Below are 17,357 nucleotides of genomic sequence, written 5' to 3' on the forward strand. Positions count from 1 at the left end.
GCACTGCCAACAGTTTATTATTGAACACGGGACACACACGTATTACTGTAATTAACACAGTCTCCGGGGATGAGGGAAGCCTTTGTAACTTGAAATCTCAAGTATTACCGTATTAACACACGGTTAAAATATTTTTCATTCCAGTGATGTAATTAACGGGCCTACACTTTTAGTCATGGTAGTCTCTTGGTGTGTATTGCAACATTTGGTACAAAATCTCACCTCCTCAATCTTCTTCTGTATGTCCTGCAGCTGTTCTTCCCATTCTTGCATTTCCGAGTCAAAGTTGTCCATCAGCTCGGGCCTCTCCTTCCCCCATCCTCGGCCACTGTGCTCCAGCCCACGCTCCAGATCAATGGCTGCCATGACGCAGGTCCACTCGATACTCGGGGGGGCTTTCTAAAATGTAAATTTGTCCTTTCTCCTGTTGCACTGAGCAGTCAGGGGTCAACTGTAGGTTTGCCACTTGTAGCGGAGGAATTGATGGCCTGGAAACTCTATATGACAAATATGTGACAGAAAAGAAAGTTTTGTCAACCAATACGACTTGCATGATTCAGAAATGTTATTAATAAATCTAGCTTCAGTAAGACTCTTAATAGATGCTTCTAATCTCATAATGTCCACCAACACATTTTGATGGAGCTCTATGTATCCACTTTAAGTATTACCCACTAAAATCCACAAGCATGTAAGTCCACCTGTATGGCACGTGTGGACACTAGCAATAAATGACAGCATCTCTGTTTAGACTCCAGGTCACTTTGACCCTTCCACCCTCCCTTTGACCATGAGAGGAAGAAAATATCCCAGGCATGTTCTGTGATGGTCATTTACTTGGAACCTGACCCAGAAATGTTTAAATGGTGTCCTCGTAAGGCTTAAGGCATGCAACTACCTTTTCACATATTTTGAGAGTGACAGGTATACAAACAAGGCAACACTCGAAATGTAAGTTCCCAATGCACAAAGTAAAATGTCTATATAACCCACACAAAAAAAGAGCATAAAAGTATTTAGAGGACATTTAATTAAAGAAGCTGAATAATGTACAACTTGTAATCATTAAACTTAAAACAATTTCCATGTCATTGAATGACGATTAGTGCAGTTAGAATGTACGAGAGACCACCTCCCACCTGTGATGCAAGACCTGAGATATTAATAATCTTGTAACTATGCATAGTAAACCCTGCACAAGACGACAGAGAGGAGCAGAACTGTCAATCAACGTGGGTCGCATAATCATTTGCTGTCGTAATAATAAATAAATATTACTCAGTTACATTGCATAGCCTACACGTGTGTGTTGTATTTTAGTAGTAAAATGATTTCAGTATAGAAGAAGAAGAAGAAGAAGAAGAAGAAGAAGAAGAAGGAGAAGAAGAAGAAGAAGAAAAAGAAGAAGAAGAAGAAGAAGGAGAAGAAGAAGAAGAAGAAAAAGAAAAAGAAGAAGAAGAAGGAGAAGAAGAAGAAGAAGAAAAAGAAAAAGAAAAAGAAGAAGAAGAAGAAGAAGAAGAAGAAGAAGAAGAAGAAGAAGAAGAAATGATTTAAGTATAGTCCGATGGGTTTTCAGATATACCGGAAAGTAAAGCAAAAATAAATAAGTTTATTTGTATCCAAAATAAAAAAATGTTTTGTTTGTTTACACTTACAATTAGGCCTGCACTTCTCAAAATGAATCACTTGTCACATCTCTGTCTAAATCTCAAACGAGCCTGGCAAAGTGCTGCTCTTACCTTTCTTTGCGTATTATTCTATTCGGAGCCCACTTTTAAATCCTCAGTGCGCATCGCGCGCTCCGCTCTCTCCACCTGATGCGCTCGCCTGGTGGTCCAAGAGTCAACTACTCTCTGAACGCGCTTCCCCCTCGGTTTTTCCTCCGCTGAGTTACGTAAAACCCCGCGGACTCAATTTAAAGGGACCTTCCTTCCACACGTCCAAGTTATGTCCGTTGCGCAAAGGAGGTAAACAGCTTTCTGATCCAACCGGGATGTCCCGTCTTTATACCGCTCCCTTGTGTTTACGTAGGCGCGCCATTGGAGCCGGTGTCAAGTGTCATAATGTCAAATTTATTCGAGCATTTGAAGTCTCGATGGGACATCTGTCGTCACCGCCATCCTGGCTATAATTACCAGGGCGCACGGAGAGAGGGAAAGTGTTTACATGGATGTTACAGCTGCCGCGCTCGTTTGGCCAATCAGCTTCACTGTTGCTACTCCGTATTCAGACGCATGGGCAGATTTTGTCCTGTGACAAACCAAGGCAACAAATCACTTTTCCAAAGGACTCCCGGAGGTGGGGGTGACACCGTGAGTCATTGAGCGTGTCACGCACTTTAATAACGGTATTGAAAACAAAGTCACACTGGTGGCGTTAATGAAAATGGTGGTCTCGTGTTGATTTAGGATAGCCCTATGTCTGATCTTTATAGAAGTTTATGTTGTGTTCTGGCACTAGTTTAGTTCATTAATATAAATTATAGCTTTAGTGTGCGCCAAACGAGGTAAAATGTCCGGAAGTAATCCACACCATTGACCCCTCGTGACGCATTCTCAGTTCAGTTGCTTCTGTTCATCTTCCCCACCATCAATTACTGTCTATAATCAAGAGCCCGCAGAGAAATGAGTGGCATCCGGGAAAGATCTGACATTTGGCAAAGGACGCGATCTTTAGAATTCCTTCCAGCTGAAAGTCCCGGGATCATTGTCATAATTTGCACCTGTTCTGTTCCTTAACAAATGACAAGCCCAGTCCCTAAGCAGTTTAGAGGCAGGCTTAGAAAAAATCCTCTCTTTACCTTTGAGGACAGCAGCTGGATGGCACACAGAAGGAGGTCCTGCCGAAAGAGAGCCACAACAAATATGTAAATAGCAACATTAAGTAACAAGGTTAAAGCGGGTCACGAGCTGCATGGAAATATGATTAGGCTCTTGGTTTGTCACCGTAAGGCTCAATGTTAAAAGTTTGATTGATTTGGACTGAATGAGAGGTCGTACGAGGTATTTGTCTGCAGTCAGTATATTACCTACAGAAGAGATTGCTCGTCATGTCACCACTGGATAAAGAAGTACAGATAAACATAGTAGGTCTTATGAACAGAGCCTGAAATAGCACAGTGATCAGAACATTGCATGATGCACATCTAGGTGTTAGTGTCTGATGGAAGCTACATGGCATTTTTTTTTTTTTTTAAGCAAGTGGTCAGAAAATTGTTTGCATGTTTCTCTCTATTCTTGACAACTGACAAAACATTACTGTATATCAGGAGTCAGCACAGCCTGGAAGGTCTGCTGTTGACCCTCTTTGATTGGCCACAAATACTGCACTTTTCCAATTTGAGTATTTTAGAGAATCGTTGATTGACATGGATAAAGCTTTTACTGCAATAAGACACATTTACTGCACAGTGCTGCAACTGAGAAAAGGTTTGCTGCCCCTGCAATCTATTACATACAATAACAATCACTTAGTATCAAACATGACTTTTTATTTGTAGCATTGCTCTGATATCAGTGGGGATGTGTAGTAACCATGGTAATGCTTTATATTAAGTGTACAAGGATGAATACATGATTCATAATTCATTCATGCATTAATTGATCATGGTTTCATTATAATAATGGCTTACACTTGTACTGTGCTTTACAGTAGGCATTATGCATTCACAACACACACAGTGGTGGTAAGCTACTACTGTAGCCACAGCTGCCCTGGGGTAGACTGACAGAAGCAAGGCTGTCAATAACTGTCTCCGACCACTACCAACCATCACTACCCGAAGGAAACATGGGGAGAACATGCAAGCTTCACAGACACACAGAAAGACCCGAACCTGGGAACTTCTAGCTGTGAAGCTCGAGCGGTAAGTGCTGCCACTGTGCCCCCACTTCATGCAATAATTCATCATGAATTGTCATGAGTTCACTTGGCTTTCTGAACAATTACTCATAAATTAACAGGGATAATATACACAATGAACTCACTAATGATTATACAGATGATACAAAACTTTGTAACTAATTTGAAAACAAAGCAGCAATTCCATTTTTCAAAATCATTTTCACTCAAATCAAAGATACTCACCTTGTTAAGTGCATGTCGGCCAGATGTGTCGTGGATAGTTTTGAATTCAGCCCCGCGTTGTTGGGTGTATCGGTGGTTTTGTCATGTGCAGATGTTTTCCTGAGCATTGTGTAACCTTGCCAAAACATAATGTGGGAACAGGGATAATAAAACACAGAAAAACAAAACAAAAGAAACATAGGGAAGGTTAAAAAAGAAAAAGGGGGGTGCATGTTGTGTGCATGTGTTACAGGACAAAGAATAGAGTGAAGAGAAAGACTAGTTTAAAGATGGTGGCGTAAGACAGTGAGGAGAACAGCACAAGAATGAGGATGAGCAAAATAATGGGCTGGAACATCTGGGTGGAGACAATGATGGCAAATAGGAGGGTTGAGTGAATGAGGCAGGGAAAACATAATTAGTGCTCTGGTGAAAAATACTTTTGTGCAAACATTCAATCTCCTTGGAATCATATGGACGGATAAGTGTTGCTTAAAAAAGGTAGTTAAGCTGCATCTACACTCACTTTTATAAAATGCGTTTTCATTTTGAATAAATCAACATTATAATTGTTATCAGCAATGTGGCTTTCAGGTGTCTTTGGTTGCTGATACCTGACAATCCTGGTAATCTGGAACATTTATACTATACATTTATACATTTATACTTTTATATTACATTAATTCATATCTATGGGCACAGATAAGTGATCTGAACCCCTACATGCCTATTTTTTGGTCAGATTTTTATTGTCGTTGCTTTTTCCACCTTAAAGTATTTGATAAAATATCTAAGTTAGATCAGAGTCAAAGAGATTTTCTAGTTCAGGGATGAATGGTCCAATGTTAGTAGAAGAGTTTGTTTTAGACATTGAGAAAAAATGTCATAGAACCATATAATTCCAAGTGGAGTCAGTTTGAACTTCTTTTCTTACCGACAAAGGTTCCTCTGTCTCTCTGTCGTCTGATCGAGGTACTTCCAGTCTGTCAATGAAGCTTTGCAGTTCTTTCCTAAAGGCCTTCATTTGTGCATTAATGCGATAGAGCAGCTCATGTTCTCTGATCCTGCTCCCATCATCCTCCGCCCCGTCCTCCCCTCCTCTTCCGAACATCAGATCCCCATTGGAAACGAAAACCCTCGCCTCAGAGATGATGGCAGCCGTATCTGCTATTAGCCGGTCAATGGTCCGCACCAGCCTCTCCGCCTCCACCCGAATGTCTATCATCTGCTGCCGCTCACGGAAACTACACCGACCGCCGATGGGCAGGAATCGGGACAGCGCAGAGGGGGATGCAGCGGCGCCCTCTGGACCGGTGGGGGTGTAAAGACCACGCGTCGGTGTCAGACATCTGCTGCCACTGCCATTGTTCCTGACCTCATCTGGGTCACTCTCGCCTCCCACTGGCCCCTCACGTTTACGGTGCGGCGGGAGAAGCCTGGAGGAAGTGGAGTCCTCGTCGCTCTCACGGCGGCCGCTCGCCCCGCCTGCGTCGCTCTCAGCATCGCTGTCCCTCGGACTGGGCCGCAGGGAGAGGTGGGAGGCCAAATCGTAACGCTGCATGTTGGAGAGGAGCACGCGGTTCTCATACTGCAACTGCATAACCTGCCAAAAAAGAAGGATGCACCAATATTGCTTTTAGCATATTTAACTCCCGGAACATGCTGCACTGTATTGATGGTTGAACTGACGGATAGTTTTACTTTCATGCTCTGAAAGAATCTGAATACCGTATTTTCCGGACAATAAGTCGCACTTTTTTTTCACAGTTTGGCTGGGGGTGTGACTTATTCTCAGGTGCGACTTATATGTCAAAATGTATAATTTCACATGTTTTTTTCACACTGACAGCCGCTAGAGGGCGCTCTAGGTTTGTGACCAGTATTTGCTACTCCTGTACCACTGAAGATTTAAAAAACGGTAATCCAGCAGCAGAAAGAAAGTTTGGAGTGAGTGAGAAACTTGTGAAGGACTGGAGAAAAGCGGAGGTTACTCTGCAATGAAGAAAACCCCCAAAAAGCTAATCAAATGAGAGCAACATGATGCTGGGAGAGGCTTGTAAAACGGTGCATTTACGCCTCCATGACCAGGTAGTTGCCAAGGTTGGTGCGACTTATACTCCGGAGCGACTTATAGTCCGGAAAATACTTTGTTAGTACTATAGATTTACATCAGTGCACTACCAACCTTGCCGCTGAGGTCATTGATCTGGAGCCTTGCCGCCTTCAGCTCCTCCTGCAGTGCCTCTGTCTTTGCTCCATCTATCCCGGTGCCCCCCATACCTGACCCAGACCCGTGCCTGGCCCCTCCCTCGTGCGTCCCGGCCTTGAACTTCAGTTTGTTGAGCTCGGCGGTCACTCTCTGGTTCTGCTCCTCTGCGTCAGCCAGGTTCCTCCTGAGCAGCTCCGCCTCGTCCTCCACCAACTGCAGCTGCTGCCGGAGCTCCGTCAGGTCGTCGCCGAAGCCCCGTCCACCACCCGCTCCCCCTAAAGCCCCACAGGTCGAGCCCCCTGAGCCCTCCCCCTCGCCCCGCAGGTCATCCAGCTCTGCTCTCAGGCCACGGTTCTCCACCTGTAAAAAACAATTACAAAAAATTAATCCATCACATTTAATGATTTCACACATTAAGACTGAACACTTAAGACTGCCTGGTGTCCTCATTATATATAAAAGGAGCCTACATAGTTTAAATAACCATTTGTAGACACTATACTAAGAAATCTGAACTGCAACCCCTTGCCCTTACCTCTAATTCCACTATTTTCCTCCCCAGAATATTGGCCTCCTCTTCCACCAAACGCAGGCGCAGCTTCAGTTCGGACTCGCGGGTTGTGGGTGGACCCCCGGCCTCTCCTTTGGGATGGGTGCTGTCCAGCTCTCCGTAGAAAGAGCGGTATTTCTGCAGCTCTTGCTCCAGACGGTCCTTCTCTTTGTCGATCTTGGCTGCCTTCTTCCTCATGAGCACTGCCTCCTCTTTGATCAAAGATAACTGGCACTTAAGGTCGTCATTGTCCTCCTTGAAACAAAAGCAGATTTAGTCGTTTTTCTTCTTCATCTGGCTGCTTTCCTTTTGGTAAACCCCCCCACAAAATAATAATGTTTCCCTGTTCATTTATTAAAGTGGGCCAAGGGAGGGGGCTGTTATTTTATTAGAAAATACCAAACTAGGGCTGCGCAATATATTGCCAAACTATTATTACATCAACTCAGTATTAGGTGATCAAGTCAAACAGTTTAAAACATCAAATAAAATTGCACCGAAACAAAAAACAAAAAGACTACAATGGCCATCAAATCTGTCATCAATGAATTCTTCAGAGTTCCTCAGCCTCTCAGTACATCCTTTTTCAAGCAAAATATTCTGATTCTAAAGAGATACAGTATCTGAAACCATATATATCAAAGTTGTGCCCAGTTTTGTCACATGACCATGAGGATGTTTAAATCCAGCTAAGACTCTAGAGCCAAGTAATTGCTAGGGCTTTCCAAACATGGCCACTAAAACACATTTCTCTGCTCCAAGAAAATTACGTAAGAAGCGTCATGGCTAGGAATGCTTAATCTGCTCGTGTCTGCTTTTGTGTGATTCACCTCAGTTGGAGTTTTCTTGTCAGTCTTCTGGATATCCTTACTCCCTCTTCTCTTCTGCAATTATTAACAATTACTTAGCATTTCACTGTACTTCATAGTGTGTCTTATACACTACAGAAACGACAAACATACGCTACCTCTTTGGTTTTATCCAGCTCATTTTGCAGAGCTTGTTTGGCCACTTCCACTTCTATTAGCTTCTGCCTCAGTTTTTCATTCTCGTCTTCCGTCTTGGTGCGTTTCTCCTCCACTTTCTCGAGTTCGTGGTGCAGCCTCACAGACACGTCTTTGGCTACCTGCAGTCATCACGTCATGGCGGTTCACAAAAGATTCATTCATCTGTATTTTATTCCTGTTATCATGTTGAAATATGATACAAAACATGGCATTAGGCGATTAGGCCAACAAACAGAGTATAGGACTGTATAGGAGTTTGTATCATAGGTTTGAATACAGGATTTATGAATGTTCAAATTGCTCAACTTTGAGCAAGAGCAATGGAATGAGACTCCAGATGCTGTATATGATTAGGGGTTAGGCTTAATAAGATTTTTTTTTCCCCCAGTCAAAAGATTGGAAGCTGTATCTGCTCATAGTGGCCTAAAATCAAACACCATTTTCTTCTAAAACTATTGTTTTGTATCATGGTCAGGGGCGGACTGGGACTTAAAAACGGCCCTGGACTCTGACCAGTCTGGCCCAAATTACCATTGCCCAAATCTAAAAGCTCCTGAACTGGAGAGCAACAGTGTAACGCCTCATTTGAAAGCTAAGACCTACAAGAGTGATTGCAACTTTTTGTCATGAGTTTGTTGTTTTTTCATTACTTTTGTGGCTTTGTCATTGTGTTTTATCACTTTTTTGTGGCTTTTTTCATTGCTTTGTTGCTGTGTTTTCGTCTGTTTTTGTTGTTGTTTTTTTGTCATGTCTTTGTTGTATTTTGTCATGTTTATGCCACGTTTTTGTCACATTTTTGTCGCTTTTACTGCACATTTTAGTCCCAAGTTCGTTTTTCTATTTTGGCTCTTTTCATTTTAGCTTTTAGATTTGGGCAAAGCTCAGTTAAGGCGTAAGATAAGAGGTTAAGGAGAAAATTGTGAGGCCAAACCACTGGCCCTAGAGTAGGGCTGTAACTAACGATTATTTTGGTAATCGATTAATCGACCGATTATTTTTACGATTAATCGATTAATCGCTTGGCTGTGAAAGGTGCATGGAAATTGTATTTTTTTCCAATTTTTTTATCACCTAAAGCTAAAGTGGCGCCGCTTGAGGACACGTGGATGGAGTAAACTTAAAGTAGACGTTTGTAGGAGGCTCTTTATGCTAATTCTGCTTTGATTTGACGAGACAAAGACAGATATTTTTGAAATTTACGATGTACAAAACACTGCAGACCCTAACTTTAAAAAACAAAGTAGGTTTTCATCCAAAATACATCATTGTCATGTCTTTTTTGCTCAATTTTAGTCTGTGTTTACTAGAAAACGATTAATTGATTACTGGAATAGTTGACAACTATTTTAGAAATCGATTAGTTGTCGATTAATCGATTAGTTGTTTCAGCCCTACCCTAGAGCCAGTGGCCCTTCTGTGCTTTTCCAGAATGGACATATGGCCAGTCCGCCCCTGATCATGGTCTGGATATTCTCGAATTATCAATTCATATTTAAATATATTTTAGCATCGGGCAGCTATACTTAATAAACCATGAATAATTAAAAGAGTTTTGAAAGCTTGTCTGAACCCACAGTGGTGTTTCTACATTTTAACTGGAAAAGCACACTTTGGCACAGAAGCAAAGCAGACATCATTTTCATGTCCACCTTGAGGTCTTGTTCAAGGCTTCTGAGCAGTTCTTCGTCCACCTCTCCTGTCTGAGCGTATCGCATTCTCTTCCGCTCTGCTTTCCTCAGCCGGTACTGCAGGATTCGGCAGTTTTTGTTGGCCCGCTCCAGCTCCCGCCTCATGTCCTGCAGTTGACACGTGTCCTCCTCATAGAACGTGTCCCGCATCTCATCCATCTCTGCCCTCATCTCCTCAATCTCACACTGTGGACAAAAAAACAAGAACGTTGCATAGGAAATACTAAAATGATGATAAGGAAAATGGGATTCAGTTTAACCGGGGGAAATGCAATTTGCGGTCCTGTATAAATAACCTTTCCCGGTTATTTATAGTCATTATTCTGGGTTAGTAGGGGCTACGGCTAGAATGAAACATATTACTGAAATAGATAAGTAGATGTGTGTCCTGTTTCCCCCGTAATTATTAATATTGACAAATGACAGCCGTGTGAATGGGGAAGAGTGTCCTGATGGTTCCCAGAGTCAGTAATAAACACGGTGAGGCAGCGTTTCGGGTTCGCAGAGCTAACATCTGGAACACGAAGATGTGAGACAGGCTTCGACTCCAATCCAGTTCTTTTGAGCTGTGCATATGACTCAAAGTATGTCATCTGCACTCTTTGCTTTCACTGTCACTCATTAATACATTATAAATGTATGTTTTACGGATTGATTTGATCTGCCTTCTTGTAATTTGTAACTGTGAAAAGCCTTGTGTATGGATGAGCTCTTCAAGTAAACTTGCCTTTCCTAATATAGATACTATCTTATTACACAATAAGGTTCCATTCTATTTACAATCAGTTATTGCTTGTTATATGCTTTGAAAATCCTACCAACATCCGATGATTGTTTTTATTAATTCATAATTAAATCACCTGTTGACATTTGTTTTTGTATTTGGCTAAACTGTGGGCCTATAGCAGGGTTTGCATCCTTTTATGACTGAACCAGGACTTTATCGGGCAACTCGCTGTAACAAAAGAGCCACAAGAGCAGGGCAAAAGCCTGCAGCTGTAGAGGGTGGAGATGCCTGGCCAATAGCTCATTTCTGTCTGTGCCTCTTCCTCCAATAATGACAAATCAATATCAGTGAGATCAATATCCAACACCCAGTCTGTTTTTGTGCAGTTTGGTTAGAGATTCCAGTCATGTCTTCATAGGAGCCTGAATCTGGGTGTGTGAACCTGTGGATATGAACTGACAATGTGAAATACACTGAGGCAGAGTGATGGCATGTTTGTAGCAATGGTCACCATCTGCACTGTCATCCAAGCCTGCTGCGGCTCTTACTTCATTGTTACATCTCTACATTGAATATCATGCTTTGTAGCTTATGCCGAATCACGGGTGAGGAACGTGCGAACAAAACCCCCAATCTGACAAACCTTGAGGTCGTCGTTTTCATCCAGCAGCCTCTCCATCTCGTCGAGAAAGGCCTGGTCCTGCTGTGTCACGGACCCCGCCTCTGCGCCTTCTGCGGCCGCCTCTCGATCCGCCATCGCCGCTCCCTCCTTCGCACCCAGCGCTGTCTGTGTCTGCATTTCTGCCCTTCTCAAGCTTATGTTTGAAAGTGCAAATGGAGGAGTTTAGCTCGTAAGCATCCTCCACAAATCTAGCCCTTTTTCTCTGCAGCCCACTGGCACTGAGCTTCTTCTTCGGCTGCCCGGGGTCTTTCAGAGAGCTGTGACCGCGTGTGGACGCACAGATCCGGGGAGCGCTTTACAGATAAGGCCGCGCGGTGACTGGGACTTCTCTCGCCGGTGCCGCACTCACGGAATCCCGGGTGACAGCATCCGCCCTGTTTGCTCTGAGGAACCGCGCACAGCTTCAGCACCATCCGCCCAAACAGCTGGTCCTCCGCCCCAGCTCTCGAGCTCCCTCTGCCGCCCGTCACTTTACCTGCACCTCCCGCCCTGCTGGACAGTTTAGTGCTCATCTTGTTCTTTTGACCGCTGGAAAAACAGTGTCACCTGCATCTGGTTTATGACGTGCTCCAACATAAGGACCTACATTATAAACAGCATCATTTTTAGTCAAGGCTTAGTCAAAAGACAACAACATGGCTGTATAGGCCTATAACACATTACAATATAACGCTGTCTTTATAATGTACTTTATAATATCCTTCTTTGCAGCTTGAAGATGTGCTAGCACGTGGCTCCACAGAGCACTTAGGGGAGATAGGGGCAGGTGCAATACAATAGTGTTTCGTGGGGATGCTGAAGAGGAAGCCTCAGTTGACCGAACTGAATGAGTTTTATTGCATACTGTACTTTACCTATTGTAATTGTACATAACCTGCCGTGTCCAGCACGTGCGTAAGAGCCTAATCACATTCCCAAGACATTTCCGGAAATACATTAAAACCTTTAACAGAAAAAATGTTGCTCTTCTACTTATTTCCAACTGCAAGCGTCCTTTTTTATGCCCAGCAGGGGGCGCTCTTTACTCGCAGAAGCAGAGCTCCTTGGCCTGTTCCTTCATGGGTTATAGAAACGCTGACTGTTTCAACTGTGCGAGGCTAGTCATATAGGCCTAATTGCTAATGAGATGAGTGAGTGGTGGAGGGTTTGTCGGGCTTAACCCGTGCAAACTGGCCGACCCTTCACCCTCTAACACAGATGCTTATGGAGCCTGCCTGGCGTGCAGTCATGCACATTGCACACTAGTGACAAAATTACCACATAGGATTACATGAGTAGACCAAAACTCATTTTGGTGAGCATGAGAACTATATTAACTACACACTCACATTGTGCAGCAGAGCTCTGTTAAATGCCTTTGATACAAAAGCCTTGGACCTTCTGCAATCCTCTTAGACCTTGGCTTAGATCCTTCTGTGTCCCCTGGAGGATAAATGCACATCCAATCTATCATTCACATCCGTAGCCCTGAACCTCCTCCTTTGGGAGCAGAGACAGGTGGTGGGGCACTGAGATAAGATGTGGTAAAGTAGTGCTGGGACAGCCGGATGAGGACAGAGGATTTAAGGAGTTAACCAAAGGAGTAAAAAATACTGACAGCAGATAAATATACACAAGACATGACCTGGTGGTTCACAGCCAACTACAGGACTGAAAAGGACATGTCTGTCCTACGACCAAAAGCTTTGACACTTTATAAAAGTCACATGACATAAAGCCAGATTCAAACCTGAGGTCTATTGGTAATTACTACTGTAACGGGCAGGTCTGATTTACAGCAGCTCTTCTAGTGACCCGGTTTCCCAGGTAACCCGTGGAGTGACGTGGAAGTAAGCTCTTTTGAAGCTAAAGCCAATTTGCTCCCATAGATTAGAGCAGATCTGTCTGGACAGGCCAACGACAGAGGCCACCTCTACTGATCTCACACACCTGAAGAAGCTCCCACAAACCGACACTGCAGACACTGTGGGGTCCATTGTCTTTATTTCATCGGATGTGCAGAAAGCAGCTGGGCTTAAATGATTTCTGACATAAAATGTATTTTCTTTTACAAGCTGTGAAAGTGATATCTGTCTTTTTTAAATTTGACACAATCATCACTAATTTATTCATCATCTTCAGCATGGTTTGGTTCCTTAAAATGTATCGTTACACTCAAACCCCAATTTACCGTAAGTACTAAAAGAGACTAGTCCTCATTTCCGCAAATAATTTAACAAATGAACACAAATAAAATAGCAAATATAAATCCAGCACAATTAAGTCAAATATAGGAAGTCCATGACATTGATATGTAAACGATTTACATAGTATGTCCAGAATGGAAAGACGTTGATGGCAGTGACGGTTTGAGATTTTTTAGTTGACCCGACCCGTTTAGGTACAGGTAACAAAAATATCCCTTTGCAGCAGAATTTGTAGAAAGGTCAAGGTTATTAATGTCGCAACACTCTTCCAGAGTCGGCTACTAGAAAATAAATCAAGCAAATTAACTAAAGTTTCAGTGGAGACATTTTCAGTGTAAAAAATGTAGATGAACATTGACCGCTTGGTTGATGTTGTCAAGTGGAACCTTTGGTCCTATTTTGGTCCAAAGCAGAGTTGAACACAGCAGCATCAAGCCTACAGTGCATGTTCAGTATTTGCCTTCATTTAAAAAAAAAAAAAAAGACAACATCCCATCTCTCTGCCGAGCCCACTCACACTTTAGAAACATACTACCATTCACCCCTTTAAGTTGGTCACAAATTGCATCCTACAGGTGCGCAGACATGATTAAGGTTAGACTTTCTCCTTCTCTTCTCTTCTCCTTCGTTACCTTGATGTTTATTCGGAAGCACGTGTATTTACTCCCGCTTGGTTCTCCCTTTCTTTTGCTTTTTGCCGTTCACTTCGGCCTCCTCCGCTTTGCTGTGACCGTTGGTGACCGCGGAGGTGCCGTTGGCCACTGGCTTGCCTCCCTTGTGTCCGGGTTTGCCTCGGTATGCGTGGTAGTAAAAATTGGCGAACAGGATGATGAAGGTCACCGCGTAGCCAATCAATGCCCACTGCATCCAGTTGGGGAAAGGGCAGCCCGTGTAGAGGGAGTGCCCGGCATGACCGATGGTTACATGGAACTGGATCTACGGAGGAAACAAATTCAACCAGTTAGAAAAGCAGAGAGAGACAAAGAGAGGTAGTGCAAATGTGTCCCTACCATCTGAATAATGGTCAGATATTTTTTCCACCAAAGGTACTTCTGCATGTGAGGGCCCAGAGCTGCGAGGCCGTAGTAGCCGTACATCAGGACATGGATGGACGAGTTGATGGTCGCACCAAAGAAGGCTGTCGATAGATTAAAATCCCATCAGTCAAATAAAACATACACAATACACTCCTTAAGAATAGCAAATGTATCAATTAAAATACTGTCCGTGCTCTCCGCTTACCCTGCCCGCCAGGGACCCACTTGATGCCGATCCACCAGAGGATGAACATGGTGCAGTGATGGTAGACGTGAAGGAAGCTGACCTGGTTGAACTTTTTCCTCAAAATGAAAAATACGGTGTCCAAGAACTCCACCCCTTTGGAGATGTAGTACCACCAAAGAGCTGATGCTATCTGCAGAAAGAATAGATGGACGAATATAATAATGAAGTATACTATAAAAGCAGTGAATTTTCAGGCACGTTTTAACACAAAAGTATATGTTCATGTATTTCTAATCATTACTTTGTTAGTATTATTCCTTTTATGAATCATGGCTTTGCACCAATAAAGTAGAAATTCTAAGAAAGGTTGAAATTGACTTAAAATGACTCATTTTCTCTCACAGCCCTTATTTTCATTTTTTGACAACAGTTACGGGATGTAGTTATGGGTATAGGTGTGACTTATGAAAATCTACGTTCTGTCAAATAGAAAGTGAAACCACTTATACGCCCTTTGCTCATATATTGCTTGAGTATTTAACTTTGTTCCATGTGCATAGTATTCTGCAGAAGCAAATGGTAAAAGGAGCATGCTTATACAGTGAGGCCATGGGTTACACTTTCGACCACACCCATCTCTGCGGTAAACTCTTAACCTTTAATCCTATATGTTTAAAGGTTAACGTGCTGCTAATTACAAGCAGTGCAACAAGTCGTACAAAAAAAAGTGAACGCTGAGTTTCATACCCTGACTTCGTTGACGTCATTGGAATAATTGACAGGCTGACAGAGGTAGCTGTATTTGGCTGCTCTTGAAGCTATTAGGAGCTGTGAACAAAACAGGATGAAAGATCAACACAAGGCATTTGTTCATGAACATTTCTCTGCAAATGTGTGTGTGTGTGTGTGTGTGTGTGTGTGTGTGTGTGTGACACCGACCTCTTTGGCGATATAGAAGTTGAGGACCACCATACTGAAATTGTAGACTATGAGGGTCTTCCTGAGCGTAAACGGCTGCCGGTCCTGCATGTATCGAGGACCGGCCCACAGGAAGAGCAGGTACAGGCAGCTGATGGCCAGAGTGGGGAGAGGGGATGCCATCGAGGGCCAGTTCTCTACCCTCTTGTCTTGAACAAAAGAAAACACATAGCATTAAACACTGTGTCATGTATAGAATTGGACTACGCTTCCTCTTGACTTGCGCTCATTGGAGTCAGCAGCTACCTTTAAAAAAGCACCTAAAAACCCATCTGTTTGAGAAAGCATTTGAGTCCGGCTACTGACACTACTTGTATAGTGAATGCTGCATTTTGAATTTTGAATTATTGCAATGAATATGCTGTTATTGCTGTAATATGCTGTAATTATGTTTCAACACTGTGAAGCGCTTTGTGACTCTGTGTCTGTGAAAGGCGCTACACAAATAAAGTTTACTTACTCACTCACTCACTTACTCACGCAGAGGACTCACCTGCTATAGTAAGGCTCCATTTGTAAAATTCTACACTGTCATTTACAAAATGGGTAACGACCTCCATCGCTCTGCCTTTGTCTTGTTCACACTAAAACAGAAGGAAAAGAAGAAGAAAGTGAGCAAGAGTGACAGTTACAGGTCATGCACCAATTCAGAAGAGTCACATGGTAAATATCCCCTTTCCGCATTTGCATTTGGAGTAAATGAACGTCTGCAACACCCTTCTTATTCCCCTAACTTTACAAATCAACACCGCAAAGCTCAAATAGTAAAGCCTATAGTATTCATTCATAGACCTAAGTAGAATGTGCAGCACCCATAAACCAGCATAATAAACACTGTGTTAGCTGACACCAGAGCACTGTTATTAATCTATTATTAATCCCGTGATCAGCTGTCTATTCAATTATTAAGAGCCCTGCGCAGAGTGACCACTTTCTACTGCACAGTACTGAGTCAATGCTATGTTATGGGGGGGCACTGTGCAAATGTAGCCCACATCCACGGATAGTACGACCCCCCCTCCTCTGTGGTTTGTGCAGTTGTGGAAGGAAACAAGAGGGATAGAGCCGGGTTAGCCGGGGTTGAGGGCACAAAAAGACCGGGGCGCATGTGTCAGCAGGTTTCTCTCGCTCCGCTCAAGAGGCTTAAATTCAATTGATCAACGAGCTTAGAGGAAGGACCTAAGTAGAATTGCTCAGCGAACCGCAAAACCTGTCCTGATGCTTATCATGTGGCGCACGCACACACATACACACACACACACACACACACACAGAATCTCCCTATGCGTAATAACTGGCCTGTAATGAAAGAGTGCGCTATTTACCAAGCTATCCGGACGCGCTGATCAACAGTTGCAGCGTTTATTGTCGTTTCATTCGGTATTTGTCCCAGAGATAAACAGGTGCGCAGCTCAGCAGGGAGGATAACGCGAGATTAGCTGGGAAAAAACCGAGGAAAAACGCGCTCCTTGTCACGAGATATAGGAGCGGATCGATTATCTACAATAAAGAACCGGCGCGTTTCGAGGAACAGACGCATTTCAGGTTCCCAACTTTTCAACCCTGCACGAGGCAACTGCGATAAACACCACAGGGGAGCGCGCGACGAGGCTGCTACTTACGTCCTTGAATGTTAAAAGCGTGTAATGACATCCGGCGCAATTAGGTGCCCGACTGCTTTCTGCAACTGCTTCTCTTCTTCTGCTGTCAGAACAGACCCCTGCACGCGCCGCACCGGTTCCAGTTCGTCAGTAGTAACACCAATTTTGGCGATGATCTGAGAGACTGGTGCAAAAAAAAAAAAAAAAAAAAAAAAGAAAAAAGTATGAATGTAATGGTTTGCGGAATCGCGCTTTCGATCCGTTCAACGCCGGCCGCTCGCTCTCATCTTCTTGCGTTCTCCCCGACACTGAGATGCCGGGTGGTGTGTGTGCGCATGCGCTCAGATACGCTCTCCTCGTGCCACAGCGGGGGCATATGGCTGAGGGCTTTTGTCAGACGTAAAGACATCTGCTGAGCGCACGTATGTCTGAAATATAAA

The 17,357-nt window shown here is 43.5% G+C and overlaps 2 protein-coding genes across 6 annotated transcripts; both read right to left on the reverse strand.

Annotated features, from left to right (window-relative positions):
- Nucleotides 1-358: 358 nt before the first annotated feature.
- Nucleotides 359-11,399, reverse strand: LOC306974740 (microtubule cross-linking factor 3-like). Of its 4 annotated transcripts, none has more exons than XM_079572114.1 (10): nucleotides 10,890-11,399; nucleotides 9,481-9,705; nucleotides 7,792-7,950; nucleotides 7,655-7,708; nucleotides 6,810-7,079; nucleotides 6,251-6,634; nucleotides 5,000-5,668; nucleotides 4,087-4,201; nucleotides 2,801-2,839; nucleotides 359-497 (listed from the first exon to the last, which is right to left on the reverse strand). In XM_079572114.1, the coding sequence occupies exons 1-8, from the start codon at nucleotides 11,043-11,045 to the stop codon at nucleotides 4,133-4,135; spliced, it is 1,986 nt and encodes a 661-aa protein (XP_079428240.1). In that variant the 5' UTR covers nucleotides 11,046-11,399; the 3' UTR covers nucleotides 359-497; nucleotides 2,801-2,839; nucleotides 4,087-4,132. The 4 variants fall into 4 exon arrangements, with proteins under 4 accessions (XP_079428240.1, XP_079428238.1, XP_079428241.1 ...); XM_079572112.1 differs by having other exon boundaries at nucleotides 4,087-4,423; XM_079572115.1 differs by lacking the exon at nucleotides 2,801-2,839 and having other exon boundaries at nucleotides 365-497.
- Nucleotides 11,400-12,998: 1,599 nt separating this feature from the next.
- LOC306974726 (very long chain fatty acid elongase 4-like) lies at nucleotides 12,999-16,991 on the reverse strand. Of its 2 annotated transcripts, none has more exons than XM_079572099.1 (7): nucleotides 16,939-16,991; nucleotides 15,810-15,900; nucleotides 15,278-15,465; nucleotides 15,086-15,166; nucleotides 14,357-14,528; nucleotides 14,125-14,252; nucleotides 12,999-14,050 (listed from the first exon to the last, which is right to left on the reverse strand). In XM_079572099.1, the coding sequence occupies exons 2-7, from the start codon at nucleotides 15,874-15,876 to the stop codon at nucleotides 13,775-13,777; spliced, it is 912 nt and encodes a 303-aa protein (XP_079428225.1). In that variant the 5' UTR covers nucleotides 15,877-15,900; nucleotides 16,939-16,991; the 3' UTR covers nucleotides 12,999-13,774. The 2 variants fall into 2 exon arrangements, with proteins under 2 accessions (XP_079428225.1, XP_079428224.1); XM_079572098.1 differs by lacking the exon at nucleotides 16,939-16,991 and adding an exon at nucleotides 16,642-16,722.
- Between the last annotated feature and the right edge of the window lie 366 nt (nucleotides 16,992-17,357).

This window comes from Gobius niger (genome assembly GCF_951799975.1).
Source record: "Gobius niger genome assembly, chromosome: 15".
In the NCBI taxonomy this organism is placed as follows: Eukaryota; Metazoa; Chordata; class Actinopteri; order Gobiiformes; family Gobiidae; genus Gobius; species Gobius niger.